Source organism: Bos mutus, chromosome 9 (assembly GCF_027580195.1).
Source record: "Bos mutus isolate GX-2022 chromosome 9, NWIPB_WYAK_1.1, whole genome shotgun sequence".
Taxonomy (NCBI): domain Eukaryota; kingdom Metazoa; phylum Chordata; class Mammalia; order Artiodactyla; family Bovidae; genus Bos; species Bos mutus.
The window spans coordinates 71,690,038-71,708,009 of NC_091625.1; the positions used below are offsets into that span (position 1 = coordinate 71,690,038).

A 17,972-nucleotide genomic window follows, 5' to 3' on the forward strand; every position below is an offset into this window, starting at 1 on the left:
GCTGTCCATTAGAGACAAACAACTCAATTGCAAAATTTCCCTTCTGATTCATAACTGAATGTCAATGGCATTTCTTGTCGCTGATGAAAAGAGTTTATGTATGCTAACTAACCCACTAGCTGTCTCCACCTTGATTCGTGGAGCTGGTTTGTCTTCCTTTTCCTGTAATGACCTGGCACATTTTGGCCTCTGTGTGCACATGTCTACAAACTTGCCTCAGGTCTCCAGGGAGTAACTGTTCCAAGAGCTTGAGTTCTTTAGGGGAAAAAAAAAAGAACCCATTTCTTTAAAAATACATAATTGCTGCCTCTCCTGAGATATTTTTACAGTGTGTCCCTGGAGGAGGAATTCCAGCTGATGGGCCAGTGCAGGGCAGAGGCCCCTAGACAGACTGTCTGGCTCCAACTCATGCTCTGTGCTAACACGGCTAATAGGCGTTAGAATTTTGATGTAGAGAAGCGCCGTCCTTGATCCTGACTTTGTTCTACAGTGGTCACATCCGGCTGAGAAGCACAGCTGAGGGCCAAGAGCTGCTTGTTTTCTTCATCTCCTCTCTGTCTCTCTTTCTGGGGCTCTTGTCTCTCTCTCTCTCTTTCCAACAGATGTCTTGGGAATAGGTTCAGTATTTCATAGAGCAGTACACAGAGTAAATTTCAATTGGCAGAGGTTCAGTTTGCCCCACATGAAACTTTGAGCTGATTGGAACTGTTCTACATGTATAATACACATCAGAGCTGCCACAAAACCCTGTTACTGCCTTTATTATCCCGCTTTCCCCCTCTATCCAAATTTTCACTGTCACTTCATTCCAGACCCTAAACTCAACACTCACTACAGTTAAACTGAGAAAAGGCAGTAACCCTTGATTCATAAGGTGCCCATAATTCTACAAACATCTAATGAAAACGAGCAAACATCTCTGTATAAAACTTGGGTTCAGTTCAGAAATATGTTTAACTCTCAAATGCCTGATAAAACTGTGGGATTGTAGGCTCTGACAACTCTTGGCTGGTGGTCTGACGAGGGAGAGGGTGCCCAACATGAGAGTGACCTCTACCAAATTCCTGCTCATCTTTTTGGATTCTTACATCTGTGGGCCCTTCTGTTGGAAAACAGGGCACTGGAGTCTGCTTACTTAGAGTTAGCTATTCCAGTGACTTAGTAAACTGGAGGGAAGAGGAGTAATATTAGATATATGAAAGTAAGCCCTCACTCGACCTTCTCTTAGAGACAAGACCAGCACCTCTTACAAGCATGGTTTTCCTTGGCTTGTGGGATGGCTGTTCGTAGCCCTTCTGTGCCAGGCCTTCAACATAGCTTTCAACAGGCCTGGCTCTCTCGAAACCTTAGCAAAATACAGCTAGTTCACACTCAGGCAGACCTCAAACCGAAACTCTCCCAGTTAACAAATGATGTTTTGCCAAAATGCTTAACTGAGTCCTGGCTCTAGGAGACCGTGTGATGTGGGATTGCCATAGCTCAAGAAATAAACCAACGGCCCCTTCATTGCCATGGGATTGCATTCCAGTGTGATTCTCAAGAACAGCTTTCATCATATCCTATGCTAGAGTTCCTTGTTGGAGAATTCCTGTTGGTTTTTTAAAAATTATATTTGTTTGCATGTCCACTGGCTGCCCAAAATGCATTCTTTATGGATTTTCCTATCACTGCTTGGGTTGCATGGAGAGTTACATACTACAGAAGCATGGCATCGATGAAAGTAACAATCAAAGAGGAACAGTATGTTTTCCCCCCTTCCCATAAATCAGATCTGTAAATGCAAAGAATGGGAGCCATGAACATAAGAAATTTAAAAATTGTATCTAAAACTTAAAAAAGGAAAATTGGCAAATAATAGGATAAGACTGTAAGCAATCTAGTCTTGAGAAAGAAAACCTTTCCTGTAAAGACATTTCTGAACCCCCGTCTGAAATATACATCTCTGGAGCAGTAATCATCAGAAACATAACGGAGTCCTGTGGAGCTCGGTTTTATTGTCTTGCATCAGTGAACATTCCTCAAAAGCATAGAGTGTCACTAATGGAATTATATGTTTTCATGCTATAATTACATTTGATTTTTCCTGATATTTCTGTAGGCTTTTTGTTCATGGTCCCTTGACTAGACAGAATATTTACAACTTTTTTTGTGTCATTAGCCTATTCAATCCCCACACCCATCCCCCTCATAATAAAAGAGACTAGAAATAGGACTTTTTAATAGAAAAAAGACCTTTTTTTTAAAAAAATTTTTACCTTCAGAGATTACCTGTCAACATCAGCAACAAAACACAAACAACAACAAAAAGAAATAAGAAGAATTTTATACTTGAAGGAAATAGAGCAAGAGAGCACTCTGAGTTTTGAAACTCTTTGAGACACAAAATGGGCACTTAATCTTTTTGTTCTTGATCTTGAATGAATACTTGTTGGATGAAATGGAATTTATTTGATCTTGCTTGCCTGGTAGCTCAGCTGGTAAAGAATCTGCCTGCAGTGTGGGAGACCTGGGTTCGATCCCTGGGTTGGGAAGATCCCTGGAGAAGGGAAAGGCTACCCACTCCAGTATTCTGGCCTGGAGAATTCCATGGACTGTATAGTCCATGGAGTCACAGAGTCGGACACGACTGAGCGACTTTCACTGTCACTTTGGGTGTGTGGGTGTGTGGAGCACTTGGGTGCTCCAAATGATCCTGTCACTGGAAGAAAGATGAATTTATCAGTAGAGTAATACTGACCGGAGGACGCAATACCAAGATGCCATCAAATATGTGAACAACGAATCTCTGTTTTTGAGAAGAGAGAATGTCTAGCTATGAAATCACAGAAATCTCCAAGAAAGAGACATAAGCAGTTATAAGATTGACACCCAACATATGATTGTCTTCTCTTCATCTTCTCCCACATCAAGTCAGCTTTGCCCAACATCTCAGTGACCTCTTTCCTTCTAAGCACTCAATTCCTATTCTGTACATTTTCATCACTACGGAATAGGAGAATGATACTTCAAATATGCATACACTCTAAGGTTTCCCCCCCTCAAAGAATATTAGAAGTAAAAGGGAAAAGAATGATTCTTGGTATATAGGTGTGAAATGAAGAGAGTCTTCTGCTTGCTAAGTAGAGTAAGTTTGGGAGTCTATATAAACAATGCTAGTCCTGACCTGGGTTGTGTATGCTTATCATAAAATGAACTGAAGTTAGCATTACAGTTCCCCAAGTTTAAATACATTTCTTGAAATGTCATTTATTAGATCACTGAAAACACAAGTGTGGTTCTCTGTCCTCATATCCCTACAATCTGGCTCCTAGCCCAGCCACTCAACCCAAATCAGCCTCCAAGGTCTTCCAAAATAACTTCTCAGCCAAAACCAATAGTATCCTCTAGACTTGTCAGCTGCATCTGAAACCATTTTTTCCTCCCTGCTAACACCCATTCTGGTCTCAGATTCTGAAGATTCGTCCTTTCCAGGCTTTCTATTTTCTCATCTCCAGAATCACATCCAGAGCAGTTCTCTTTTAGAGATCTTTCCAACTTTGAAATTTTAAACACAAGGTTTGTGCATGAATTATTGCCCTAGCTCCAGCCCTAAACTCTCCTTACTTTTAAAAATAAAGTTTTACACCTCTGTGCCAGGCTTTCAACTGTAATTAATTGTGGTAAAGTACCAACTCTGATTTTCATTCTCAACTCCTTGCTGCTGTATAATCTCTTGGTTTCTGTAAACAAAAATTAAGTCACTTTGACTTTTTGCTAATCCCCTTACTTTCATTAAACTTCTAGATGTATATATTTTATTTTTATACATTTATGTATTACATTTACTGAATTAATGTTTCTTAGTCATCCTCCACCCTTCCCTCTTCATCCCTAGTCAAATGCAGGTGAGATCATACTTTATAAAGATTCAGATAAATATTGTTTGTTGATCAGAATGCAATTAATAATGAAGGTGTTGTCCCATCAATCTCTACCAGCTCTTCCTATCCCACTCCAGACAGCACTGCCTGCTCAGGTCCCACAAACATCCAATAAATCTACCTTTCTCTCTCTTTTCCACTTCTTAGTGGTTGTCATTCTTAAAAGGGTGTCCTTTACTTTTTTTAACAGATCCATTCCATTCTTCAGTGGAGAATTACCTTTCTCCAAAGGACTTTGTGGAGTATATGTAAACTCCAATGAACCAGCTTGCTTCCTTCCTCCTCTTCTCATGAATATATAGCTTTATGTGAAAGCATATCTAAGTCATCTTTCTGTGCATGTCAATTCCTGTAAATTCACAGATGTATCAGTATATCTAGCATATTTTAGATAACACTTTAGAAAGGCACCTTTTCTGTTAATCAGGAAAATCTTTTGCATTCTTAGGTTAAAAATCCCTACAGTCTCCCCATCCCCACAACCATATGCACTTAAGATAATTTTCACTAACCACAGTTATTATTAAAAATTACTTCATACTGTGTGCATTTCCTTTTCAGGATCCCCCCATGGCTGTAACCCTTGGACTTCGAATGGAGGAAATGATTTTTAATCTTGCTGATACACATTTATTTTTTAATGATTTAGAGGTAAGAATTTTAAAACGTAAGAATCGTTGTATCCAGCTATTAAAACTCATATCTTTTCTAGATACATGCAGATAACCTCGAAAAAAACCTGGAAAGATAGAAATTTAGCTCAAGAGAAAAGTAAAGTTTCTGTCAAGGGAGACATTGTGTATGCAACATAAACAAAAGCTAAATTGTGTTCATGAAAGGTATATATTTACTGGCATACACTGAGAATAGAAACGTCTTCAAAAAGGAGCTCTTGCCTTGCTGTCCCATACAATACACCCCTATCCGCTGCTCCTGGTTCTTTTAGTGTCTCAGCCACAATTCATTTTATCTTTGGAATCAACATTAGCTTTTCCAGATTATTAACCAGGATGTAATTTAGGTTAATGACTGCACAATAGTCACAGATACTGCTCCTGGTGCTATCATGGATCATTAAATTTTATAGATAATTTGAAACCTAATTCTAGTCATTATCATTCCCTATGTATTCCTCTTCTGGGTAAAACTTTGCGAGAACTATTTATGTAGTACTTCTGACCAGTTTGATTGCATTTATTTTCTCTCTTTTCCTAATTTATCCTTTCATTTCCAACCTTAAATGAAGAGAAAGTAAAAGCAGTAACAACAAACTGAAAGAACCCAAGAAAAATAGCCTCAGGATAGCTGAATAAGTACTGTAATAGGGTATATAATCCGAGTGCTAATGGTCTGAGTCATTAGGTATTTAGATGATGAAATTTGAAATAACTGAGTAGCGTGGGCACTGGGAAGAGATTGGCACAGCTAGACTGAAATAGACTTTCTTTCTCTTTTTAAAATGATCCATTCAAATCCATTCAATTTTTTTATCTCCTGGTTTCACGATGAAATTAAAGTGTTTACTTACGATCACAGTGTGAATGAAGATGGGAATCGTTATTACTGAATCTGCACCTTGTGTTTGACATTGTCACTAATTAGTTACCAACCTTTTGTAATAAATACATTATCATATAATTTTTGTAGAGAAGATACTGTAAGGTCCATCAGCATAAAAATCACATCTAAGTTTACCTGCTAAGTGGTAGAATTGGAATTTGAAACTTTGGAATCTACCAGGCTCCAAAACACATATTCGGCTCCCATACCACACTGAAATTAACAGACAGCTGAGAGGCCAAGTTAGTCAGTGTGTTAAATAAGTTTTTTTTTTTTTAATTGACAAGGTCTTAAACCCAGTTTTAAGGCATCTCAAATAAAAGATATGTGGTTCAGCATATCCCATAAAAGTATGGGCTGGAAATATGTGTAATAGCATTTTCTTTCTTATTCTTTCTTCATTGAGTCACTGTTTTTACTGGATAATAAAATTTTAAATTCTGTTTAGAGAGGTTTTATTGTTTTCTTTAATAGACAGTATGAAAGATCAGCATTCTTGGGCAAGTCTTCCAGTTTTAGATAATAAGAAATAATAATCACCTCTCTGAAACCTGATATAAATTAACCTTGCTACTTATTTCTGTCTAGTGTACAGAATGATTCTTTATATACAAGATAAGAGAAAACACACTTTAACCTTTTAGGAACTTGAATTTTTTATACATGTATGGTGATAACATATAACTTACTGGTTTTTCTGTTGGGTAAAATGGATGAGTCTCATTCTGAAAAAGAATTCTTAAAATTACCATTCCTCTCAAATCTGTGAAACACACACACACAAAAGAAATTTAATGTGATTTTACCCAAGTTTATAAGTTTATTTCATTTCAATTATTATTTTTTACTAGACATAAATGGAATAAATGACCCTTTAGGTTTCTTAGTGGTACTTTTGAAGCCAGATGGAATAAATTTACCACCCAACTTCTAATAGAACACTAAAGTGAGAATTTGAAAGTAGTGTACGATGAATTTAAATATACCTTTAGCAATTTTGACATGAATATTGGCATATCAGAAACATATGGTTGGCTCTCGTGCTTTAAGAATTTTTATTTTGGATTAGATACTGTATAAACTATATCTTTAAAATACCCAGCAGGATCTCTGGTAGAAATAGTAAATGAGAAAATATTGGTATTGACTTTCTCTTCTCTGATTATAGCTTTTAAGTTGTGCTTTAGAATGTGATAAAAATTCCATTCAACTCAACCACTAAAACTTAATATCCAACAATAACTTACTGAATCAAAGAAATGATTTTGTCTCTGCATATAAATTGATTGAGTTCTCAGACAAGAAACACACACGTGCACACACATCCAAGTGGCCCAAGCAAACTCAAAGGCTTATACTAACTTAAGTGAGATAAACAAATACTAAAACTAACAAATCTATAGCTTTCAAAATCATTCAGTCCAGTTACATACATACCCACTATCCTTCTGCATCTGATTTTAAAACTTTACTTTCTCCCAGGTTTTTATTTCAGTAAACCTCTTACAAGCAAACCTTGGCATGCGCTTCATGACTGGTATTACTCTATATATGCTTCTACTGACATAGAGTATGTTAAAGAGACTTAAAGAGAATTCCTTAAGAGAATAACTCCATGTTTTGCTTATTATGTTTTTTCCCCCTTGTGCATTTAATCTCTGGGGATTCCTTTTTTTAACCTAAAAATCTATGTGAGACAAACCCTTCAATAGAAACTGCAACATGTGTAGTAACAGCTGCTCTCACATAATTCCTTGAAAGATGCACATTTAAATCCTCTTAATAGAAACTTCACTACATCCTTTCCAACTGTAGAGAAGGCAGATGCTCACTCTGCTGCCCCTAAGAAGTGGATGCTCTCCATTTAAATAATATGTTATTTCAGTTAAAATAACTTCCAGAAGAGAAGGCACCAAGGAGTTTGGCTCACAAAAGTGAGAGAAGACTGCTATGGATTATAACTGATAAAGATCAGTGACAACTTTGCGGTCACCTTCTAAGACCTTCTGAAATTAAAGAATTTAAGATCAGTGCCAGAATTATTCCAGATGCTTGCATTCTTACACTAAAGTTTGTTAAAGCCGAAGCATGAAACTCTTTTTAGTATTTTAGGTTTTAGTCAAAATAATTCTTGTAAAGTTCCTCTAAGTGAATGCTAATTGAAGAACAATTATTTAGATTTTTCTAAAAATGTAAGTGATTGAAGTTCAGGTTTCTTTCACTGGACTGTAATCCTCAGGCACAGGTCCAGAGTCAACAAGCATAGTTAACTAGGCATAAATTTAAAGAAAAGTTCCATTTGGAAAAACCTCAAACATAACTTCAAATATGGAACGCACGGTCCAATAAGTTTGATATACTGATGTCCTCAAGAGTAAAAAATAAATTTGAGGGCAAAATGTACAAATTAATCATGTGAGTTAATACTTGAAATGTCAGAGGAATTTCTCTAAAAATTAGATGAGAGAGTATTAGATAAAGAAATGACTTACAATTGCCAATGTAATTCATAAGAACCCTGATTTTTAATATAATTAGCTTATGGTAAAATTGTGGAAATTGTTTACATGATGAAAGATTTCAGAACCTCGGTGGAATGAGCAGCTTTGCATGATTCCATTTCAGTGGTGGTTTAATTTGGGCCTCATACTTAACAGGAATGTCACCAACTCAAGAAATAATTCTTGTCATCTAGAACTGCTTTGCTACCTCAGTATTCTGGAAGAACTTTTATTTCCAACTTTCATGCTTTCTGGTTACATCTCACCCTTTCCTTTAGAGCTCAGTCTAACAGCTATTATGGTTGGTGTAACACTTTTCCCTGAGAATTTTCTGGAAACCTAATGCTTTCTTGGGTTAAAGTTTGACCTGTGCCCCTTTCAACAACTACTCAGTCAGAATGGGAAAGAACCTTTTTAAAATGCCTGTCCTGCAGCCTCAGCCCACACTCTGTTCTTTTGCCCTTTCCTTCACTCTTAATACGTCTTCTTACAGCCCTTACCATCTAGAATATTTTATATCACCATAACTTATGTCAGAACATTTAAATGATTGTGGTAATTCTGTCTTGAATTACATTTGTCTAGACTTCTGCTATTTAGTCAACAAAGAATTGTTGAGTGATTGCTTTGTGCCAGATTGTGCTTTAAATGTGGTTTTATCCAGGTGACCCAAACAGCCCCCTCAGGGAGCTTCCAGTCAGATTAACTTTTAAGGCCCTCCCTTATCTGTGAATGTATTTATTCAAAAGTTAAACCCATAATTTATGTTCCTCATGTGAATCTTTAAGATTAATTTACCTGGATTTTCAAATTATCTACTAAAATTGTATTGATTGAGGTACTCACTAAGTTTCATATTTTAAAAGAAGCCTGAGCCAGCTAATTTATCCTCACACCGCAGCAGGATCTAATATACTCAAGTGTAGAAAGCTGGAGATGAGATATTAAATGTTTCACTGTCGGATACTTCCAAGTCCTATAATAATTATAAATAGTAGCTGAAAAGTCTTCAGTATGGCATCTTATCTTCAAATGTAATGATTTTTTAGAGTTGATTTTGAAAGATAAACACTTAATATATATAGTCAGTTTCTGTGAGTTTGACTGGAATAATTTGATGAGAAAAAAATGAGGTCTGAAAGACTAAACCATACTTATTCTGAAAGTGAAAAGTGAAAGTGAAGTCACTCAGTCATGTCTGACTCTTTACGACCCCATGGACTGTAGCCTTCCAGCCTCCTCTGTCCGTGGGATTTTCCAGGCAAGAATAGTGGAGTGGGTTGCTGTTTCCTTCTCCAGAGGATCTTCCCAACCCAGGATCGAACCCAGGTCTCTGGCACTGCAGGCAGACTCTTTACCATCTGAGCCACCCTGAAGTATTAATAAATTCCCAGTGTTGAAATGCCTTAGCCAGATTTCACCTTCATATCATGTACTACTTCACTGGAGCTTTGCAGATTATTTGAAGATAGAAAAAGAGTCTTAGAACAGCAAAGAAGAATTGAATTCTTTTTCCAAAAAGTTGCCATTTGAGTATGCTATAACTAAGGTCAATTATGTGGATGTACATACCTAAAGTCTGTTTTCCTCTGAATTTGTAGCACACTGAAGGTGGTAAATCTTCATTATTTCCCTTTTACTTGCAGTATTCTTTTCAGCTTAAAGATTTAAAAACAAGCTATAAAAAGAAAAAGAAAAAAAAAACCCACCAGCTTCTATGGTTGTTAGCTTTTTGCTGTATTGAAAGACCAGGACTTTTAAAATAACATCACCATGGTTCTTTCGTGGTATCACTCACCCTGCAAAAAAGCAGGAAGTCATAGAAATCTCACAGAGCACCATAATCATCAAGCCCCTCTGTTGCTGCTCAACAAATAATACTTAATAGTAACCACTGGGGTTAGTATTAGTCACTCGGTTGTATCTGACTCTTTTCAATCCCATGGACAGCAGCCCACCAGGCTCCTCTGTTCATGGGATTTTCCAGGCAAGGATACTGGAGTGGTTTGCTATTTCCTTCTCCAGTGGATCTTCCAGATCCAGGGATCAAACCCGGGTCTCCCGCACTGCAAGCAGATTCTTTACTGACTGAGCTACCAGGGAACACCATTGGGGTGTCCAGCCCAAATAAGTTTTGAGTACCTTCAGATTAGCTTTGCCTTCATATTTATGTGTGCATAACAGAAATGACTGGAAGTGATCACCAATATTATTTTTGGGGTAGCAAAGAGTCGGACATGACTGAGCGACTAACGTAACATAATGGTGATTGTAAAGATTCAAAAGAAAATTCCTTATCAGTCATTTTAAGGTTAAAATTAATTTTTTGTTTGTTCTAAAGAAACCCGTGTGCCCTGTGACTTCAGGCTTTAAGGCCCTCCTCTGGGTTTAGATCTTATAGATTGGAAATAGTGCCATTTCCCAGCATGAGAGGGTGGGAAGGGTGGGCAAATACTGCCCTCTTCTGGCCATAGCCTGATCAAGTGGAAAGATGGAAAAAGCTTCAAACATGGTGACTAGCATCCTTTGAAAAACAACTCTTCCAATGTTTTTAACAGGAGTGTGATCAAGTTCACATAGATGATGTTTCCTCTGATGACAATGGGCAGGACTTAAGGTAAGCCACGCCTTTCAGTCTGCTCTTTCCTACAGAAATTCAGCTGTGAAGTTTTGCACATGTAATTATTTCTTTTATTTCTTTTTAATGTATTTTGGGTGTTGCAGTACCTACAGTTTTGCAACTGATGGCTTCCATGCAGCTGCAAGTAGTGCAAACCTTTGTTTGCCAACAGGTGTAAGAGGAGGGGTTGACTGGATGAGGAAGTTGGCTTTTCGTTACAGAAGAGTGAAAGAATTATACAACACCTACAAGAACAACGTGGGAGGTATGTGTGGCTTTTAACATTTAAAAAGGTCTGCAGATAGAGGTACAATTTGAACTACAGTTTCAAGTTTCGTATTAAGGATGATCCTTCTGTAAAATAAATTACCAAGGACTCATGATGGATGAGAGTAAGCCAGAATTTTTAGTTTCTTGGAGTTGGTGGGAAAAAGTCTGACTGCACAGTGAAGTGTACAGCACTGTCAGATGACTTGGGAATTCTTTGTGCCCAGATGTTTGGTCAAGACATAATAGCAGGACATTTGTTTGACCCTTCTTCAGCTGGGACTCTCCCAGTGACAACCAGACAGAGGACCTGATGGAGGCCATGGAAAGAAGACCTATCTAAAGACAAGAGCCCCAGTCATTGAAGCAGAGTTGTTAGCAGGCATTACCTTTCTGGAATCCTATCAGAAATAAACACAAGCAGCGCTTTATGTTGTTCCAAAGACATCGACTAAACTTATCCTTTCAAAAATGGCATATTATCTGTCAATATATCTTTGCCATGTATATCATAGTTTTTAAGAGTTCAAATGTTCTATGGGTAGTAACTAAACCATTTTATACTCATTCATAAATTACAGGTAATATCAAAACCTGATATCAAAACTAAGATCCTGGATGTGCTTCTTGGTATAATAAACTTTAATGATCTCTATTATTAGGATCAGTTTTAGGTGACCAAAATCCTAGGGGGGGCAAATCCTAGGGATTAGTTATGAGGTCATTTAAGGTTCTTCTCTTAGGGCTTTTTGTTTGTTTCACTTTTTAAACAAAAAGAGAGATGATTGAGGAGTATAAACCAGAATCTAAAATTGAAGAAGACAGTTAAATATATTTGTGAATGCTCTACATGTGTATGTTCACATATATGTCATAGAATACAATATAATAAATAAAATTTTCATCTCTAGTGTATATCACACCACACACATCATGAGGGTGGGCTGTGTGTCTGTTGGCCTTGCATCGGTGCCTAGCTAGCTTGAAGCACATAAGATGTTCAGTAGATATTCTGTAACTACAGGAGAACAAAAACATGGAAAACCATGAATAATAATAAAATGTTAAAATCAAAGTGAAGCTTAGGTATGGATGTTCTTCATTTCCAAGTGAGAACCAGGCTCCTGCAGTCTACTGACTTGCCCAGCGGTTTAGGCAGACAACTCAGAAATGCATGTTTCCTAATTCACTCTAACATTCTATATAAGACATTTTTTGCAAAACCAAATAAATAGATATTCTGTTTAAAAGCAATTGAGGGTAATAAGGTCAACTTTAAAATAAATATCCCTTTGGGAAATCTGAATTAACTTTTCTCATTAAAACATGCTATTATTTCCCTCTTAAAGGGTATTATTCAGTTCAGTCACTCAGTCGTGTCCAACTCTTTGCGACCCCATGAGCCGCAGCACACCAGGCCTCCCTGTCCATCACCAACTCCCGGAGTTTACCCAAACTCATTGAGTTTACCCAAATCCATTGAGTCGATGATGCCATCCAACCATCTCATCCTCTGTCGTCCCCTTCTCCTCCTGCCCTCAATCTTTATTATTATTAAAATTATATAAAAATTAACAAGCTTGCTAGTAAATAATCTTATAGCTGAAGAAGTTTAAACAATGAGATATGAGTCCATTCTGTGATATGTTAGCATATCTTTATTGAAATAAAGACAAATGAGATTTGATAGAAACTAGAAATCTTGACTTTAAAAATATCCACCTATATATATGTACTCAGTATTCTGAAATAGGATTTAAATAAGAAACTCTATTTTTTAGTCAATTTACATGTTCTTGTTTTATCATGAAAGCAAAAGCTTTCTCTGTAAAATTAGTTTAACTACTTCTTTTCTTGTCCTAATACCATTGTAACGTTCAGCCATCATCTGTAGCTCTGTCACAGGCTTTAGGATTTTCAAATTCTCAACTCCTTTTTACAAAGCAAAGTATTTCTAATAGCTTCAACATTAATATTAGAAACAAATTCTAAAAAATTCTAAAGCTACATGTGGTAATGTAATTATTATTTCAAAGCGGTAATAGCTGTGATTTTTAAGAAAGTAAACATTTTCTGACACTCACAGTATTTGGGATTCATATCCCGAGGCTGGTAGACCCTTACTTCCCCCGCTAGACCAATTCTGTCAGTCTACTGGCGTGGGACCCGAGCAGGGGAGTTGTCAGAGGCCCTCCGGTGACTGACGTCGTCCGTGCCAGATTCTAGGATCAGTGAAGGCAGAGACTGTGACCCGCCCTTCACTATTATATCCCTAGTTTTTAACCCAGACTGTTACATGTAGAAGTTGTTCAGTAAATGTTTGTGGAATGAATGAATGAATAATCAATTCTGACATGAAAGATCAGGGTTGATTTAAGTCTCTATTTTTGATATAGGTGGGAATAAAAATTATCCATAATAGACAGAAGGGAGACCAAGCGAGGCATCCCTGAAAAACATTGATCTCTTGACTCTGCCCTGCTTTTCCATGTTGCAGGACTTCTTGGCCCCGCCAAGAGAGATGCATGGCTGCAACTGAGGGCTGAGATTGAAGGTCTGACAGACTCCTGGCTAACAAATGCACTTAAATCTTTATCAATTATTAGTACGAGGTAAGCCACATTGTTGCAGTTTCTGTATTAATTGTATTGAAGATGTCCTTCTAGTAGTCTAGCATGTATCAAAATATTTTAATTCCCAGTCTTGTTTTGGAGGTTGAAGGGACCTAACACTTCTGTGTATGTGTGTGTGTGTGTGTGTGTGTGTGTGGTGGGATGGGGTATAGAGAATGGAGGTTGCTGCTTTTTATCCATTTCTCCTCATAACTCTTGATAAATCCCATGGGAATGTCATTTGACTTCCAAATTTTTTTTAAAAAGCACTCTGTTGGTGGCAAAATACAGAAGATGGTGGCAAAAATATACATTGTTTTTATAATCTGTGCATGTTTTTAAGTCTTTTAGGCCATTATAGATAATGTACATAATTCAAACATTATAATTCATGACATCCAAAAAGCAACAGAAACTCCTAAATAACTTGTAACCTTTGTGTTGTTTGAACAGAACAGTGAAATGCTGACTTTTGTTAGTGTAGATAATAGAATTGAGTAGACATAATGAGTTGCATACCATGTGCCATAAATACTAATGAATAAAATAATATAAATCTGGAACATGATAGCCAAATAGGGTGGGGAAGAATCTTTGTTCTATCCTATTCCTTAGTTTTATTTCTGAGTTGGAGGAATAAATAAAATTATGCTTAGCAAATGTGTGGAGGAATAAATAGAATTATGCTTAGCAAGTGTGCTTAGCAAAACAAAATTCAGAGAAGAGCTAATATTTGGACTGGTTGAATCAAGATTCAGAGAAACCTTAACAAAGGTAAAGGAGAGTCTAGCATTCAGAACGCAGAAGTAGACAGATGTGCCCCCAACCCTGTTCGAGACTTTGAGCCGTGTGTTATGACGAGCCACTGCACTAAGAGCAGAGAGGCTACATGGTAAGGGAGGGGGCAGTAGATTTCCTGGGTCAGGTTAAGGACGCAGGACAGAGAACATTGCAGTTCTGTGCACCTCATTCCAACAGGGACTGTGACATATTTGAAGCACCTTGTGTCCAACAAAGTGGCCAGAAGTGTTTAGGCTGTGGAAACTACATAAGAGGAACAGTCAGAGGGAGAAACCAAGGAGTTTAGTCTGAGGAAGAGTCATGAGTGGGACAAGGTTACCGATGTCAACTGCTTGAGATGTTGAGCTGGAAACAAGTTACATTTCTCTCTCCATCTATGAAGGAGAGAGTTGGTCCCAATGAGTAGGAATCCTAGGCAGGGAGCTTCTGGCTCCATGGAGGAAGAATCGTCTAATAATTAAAGCTGTTTTAAGATGGGATTTGCTGCCTTGTGATCTCTGTGATGGTGACCTGGAGACCCAAAGGTCAAGGAGGCTGGGATGTGAGGACTGCAGCCTGAAATCCTGTGTAAAATGCAATAGAAGGTCCTTTCATTATTTTTAAAGAAGTCTCCTAGATAATTAAAAACAAACGTTATTACAGTATTGTTTAGATTATCTCTGTGTTACCCAGAGTATATATAAATTATTTTTAAACACATGGGTATATGATATAAATAAATAAATGTATGCATATGAAACATAAATGTATGTAAGTAAATAAATACATGAATAACAAGGAAAGGAAGGGGGAAAAGAAGTCATTATACAATGAGGGTTTTGAAATTTGTCATGAAATTTGTCACATTATCCACATCCTCACCTTATTGGTAAATTTCACAAAATATATCAGGAAAGCAGATGTTTATACCAGTCGTTGCTGAATCATGTATCAGAGCAAATGCTCCTTCACTGCATTTTGGGGTTTATTCCCAGCATCTGGCATTGTGCCTAGTAGGTGATAGGCACCGTGAACAACCATCGAACATTGAAAGGTTGGGTTATCAGGGGGTGTTTATTATGGAATTGAAAGATTGCATAATTTAAAATCTGCACTGGTAGATGTTACTTTAGAAAACAAATATGCCAATTTCCTCCCCATCTTAGGAGTAACTGCGTAAATGTCTTGGTAACAACAACCCAGCTGATCCCAGCGCTCGCGAAGGTTCTACTCTATAGTTTAGGAGGTGCTTTTCCCATTGAGAATATTTACAGTGCTACTAAAATAGGTAAGAGAATTATTTCTAACTGTGTGAAGTATGTTCAGATCTGTGGGGGATTTTCTTAATGTGTGTCTTCGCATGATTCCCTCTTTCTTTCATTTTGCTATTAGAATATCAAACAAATTTGGTAGAGCTCAAATAACAAAATTCTCTGCAACTGTTTAAGCATGTGTAAATTTTCTGAAAGCTGTTGCCTATGAATTTTGAACTCTGTGTCTGACTCTTTAAATAGACATTTATTTGTATTCATTATGGCACACGTTATTTAAATAATATATAGTATCTTTAGCCATAGAGTTTAATATTTTAATAAATATGATATGTGGTATTATATCCTTGCATATGCAGTAATCTAGATCTAAGATAAAAATACCATTTTAGCATTATATGGGAGTATCAGATGAATTAAACTAGTATCCTTAATTCAAGAGAAAAAAAGTTTCATGAATCAGAAAACACATTTGGAACATTTGTAGCATGTGAATGGCTGAAAATACACATTTCTCAAAACATTCAGTAGCAATCAAAGAACTACCACCTTGTTTATTTAGATCACAGCTATCTATGGAGCCATCTTTAAGTGCCTTTCACAGGCACTGAGACTTCTAATAGACTTACAGAAACAAAACCTCATCAACTTCTGCCATCTTGAAAGAGTTAAAAGAAAACAACTCATGTATTCTGTTGTCTGTCAAGGAAATGCCTGGGGAAATAGATGGGTTGTATAATGTGCCTTGAAGGTCAACAAACTTGGGCTTTGGCAGCTTGACAAGAGTTCAGAATCCTAAAATCCCCGACCAAAAATAACCTCCCTGGGCCTTGCACAGTTCTGATATTGGCACAGGCAGGAAGAGCCCCCAGCTGCAGCTGTTTGGGGAGTATAGTTAAAGAGGGCCAAGCTTGCATAAATTCCTGGTTCTCCTGAGCATTGCAATTCAGAGCCCTGATACCAATCCCATTCATTTTTTTGTTGTTTGTTTGTTTTTTAACATTTATTTTAATCCAATCATTTTTTCTCCTTTTTATTTTTTAAATTATGAAAACATTTACAGGAGACTTGGAAAATACAAAACAAAGTTACATATATTAATAGTTCCACTATATATTATAGCTTTTTTAAATAGATGAATTAAGATTTTGTAGTTGGAGTTTTAATATAGAACTCTCAAAAATTGATAGCGTGAATATACAGATAAGTAGAAGGATATAGTAGACCTGAAAAGTACCATGAGCCAATTCAACATAATTAAGATTTATACAATTTTTCATACAACAGTAGGATACAAATTCTATTCAAGTTCCCATAGACTATAAACTCGGAGACACTGGAACATATCCAAGGACATAAAACAACTTGCAAAAATTTCATGGTCTAAGGGTATTGAAATCATACACCACTCATTTTTATATAAATGTGTATATTTATGCTAGCAGGATTACTACATGGAACCTGATTTTGCTTTTTGATAAATTAGTTTTACACAGATGTAAACATCTCCTCTAGCAAGGTCAACAGTCTTTCTTATTAAATAAGACTAAGTTGTTCCTTATATTTAATCTGAAAAAAAAAATTTTTATTTTTCCCTTTAAGTCAGTATTTTTTGGACTTCTGAAGTATCAGAGTAAGAAAAAAAAAAAATGCAGAGGTAGCCATGACTGCATGAACATACTGAGAAAGAAATTCAGAGCATAAGGCTAGTGTTTTAAAAACAAAGAACATGTAGAAATTCGTGATGTAATTCCCATAGTGCAGTCAGAGGATGCTAGAGTCACCAGTACTGTGGCCCAGACAGCAGCCTTAGTGCAATTAATCTGAGCAAACTAGTTTCCAGCCACTTGAAGAAAGGAGTTGTTTTATCACGGTAAACCCATATCTTAGTATTTCCTCTTTCATTCTAGGTGAACCTTCAATATTTCACAGTAATGTTTTTAGCTGATTTGTCTATACTACTGAAGACAAACTAGATAAAATTGATATATAGTTATACAAATAAATGTAAAAACGAATAGTTGCTGGTAAAGTTGTTCCTGTATTCTTCAGGTAAAACGAAAGATACAAACATGTTTCTTTGGGTCAGATGCTTAACCTTTCTGACATTTTTTGGAGCTTGGAATACATTTGTTTAATAATCAGTCTCAAGTAAAAATTTAGAATATTCAACCATGTTTGTTGATTTCATAACCCAGAGTTTGCAAGCTAGTTTAAGTGATGTATTATCGAGAGAAAATAACTTAACACTTTATGAATCGTTAAGTTAATGATTCCAATGGCTGGAAGAATAAGCAGTGCATTGTTTTTCAGGCAAGGAAAGCTGTTTTGAGCGTATAGTGTCCAGATTTGGCACTAACATAACTTATGTTGTGATTGGAGATGGCCGAGATGAGGAGCATGCCGCTAACCAGGTAACTTCACTCTGAACTTTATCTTGT

At 36.7% G+C, this 17,972-nt stretch overlaps 1 protein-coding gene across 23 annotated transcripts in view; it reads left to right on the forward strand.

Annotated features, from left to right (window-relative positions):
* Nucleotides 1–17,972, forward strand: part of EYA4 (EYA transcriptional coactivator and phosphatase 4) — a 365,676-nt gene that overhangs the window by 340,597 nt on the left and 7,107 nt on the right. For 18 of the 23 annotated variants that reach the window (XM_070376696.1, XM_070376694.1, XM_070376697.1 and 15 more), the window contains 5 exons: nucleotides 4,482–4,571; nucleotides 10,540–10,598; nucleotides 10,706–10,866; nucleotides 13,366–13,480; nucleotides 15,427–15,548. In XM_070376696.1, coding sequence (XP_070232797.1) covers nucleotides 4,482–4,571; nucleotides 10,540–10,598; nucleotides 10,706–10,866; nucleotides 13,366–13,480; nucleotides 15,427–15,548 — 547 coding nt within the window. Of the gene's footprint in view, nucleotides 1–4,481; nucleotides 4,572–10,539; nucleotides 10,599–10,705; nucleotides 10,867–13,365; nucleotides 13,481–15,426; nucleotides 15,549–17,844; nucleotides 17,946–17,972 lie in introns of all 23 variants that reach the window. The other 5 variants (XM_070376699.1, XM_070376704.1, XM_070376702.1 and 2 more) reach the window with 1 other exon arrangement.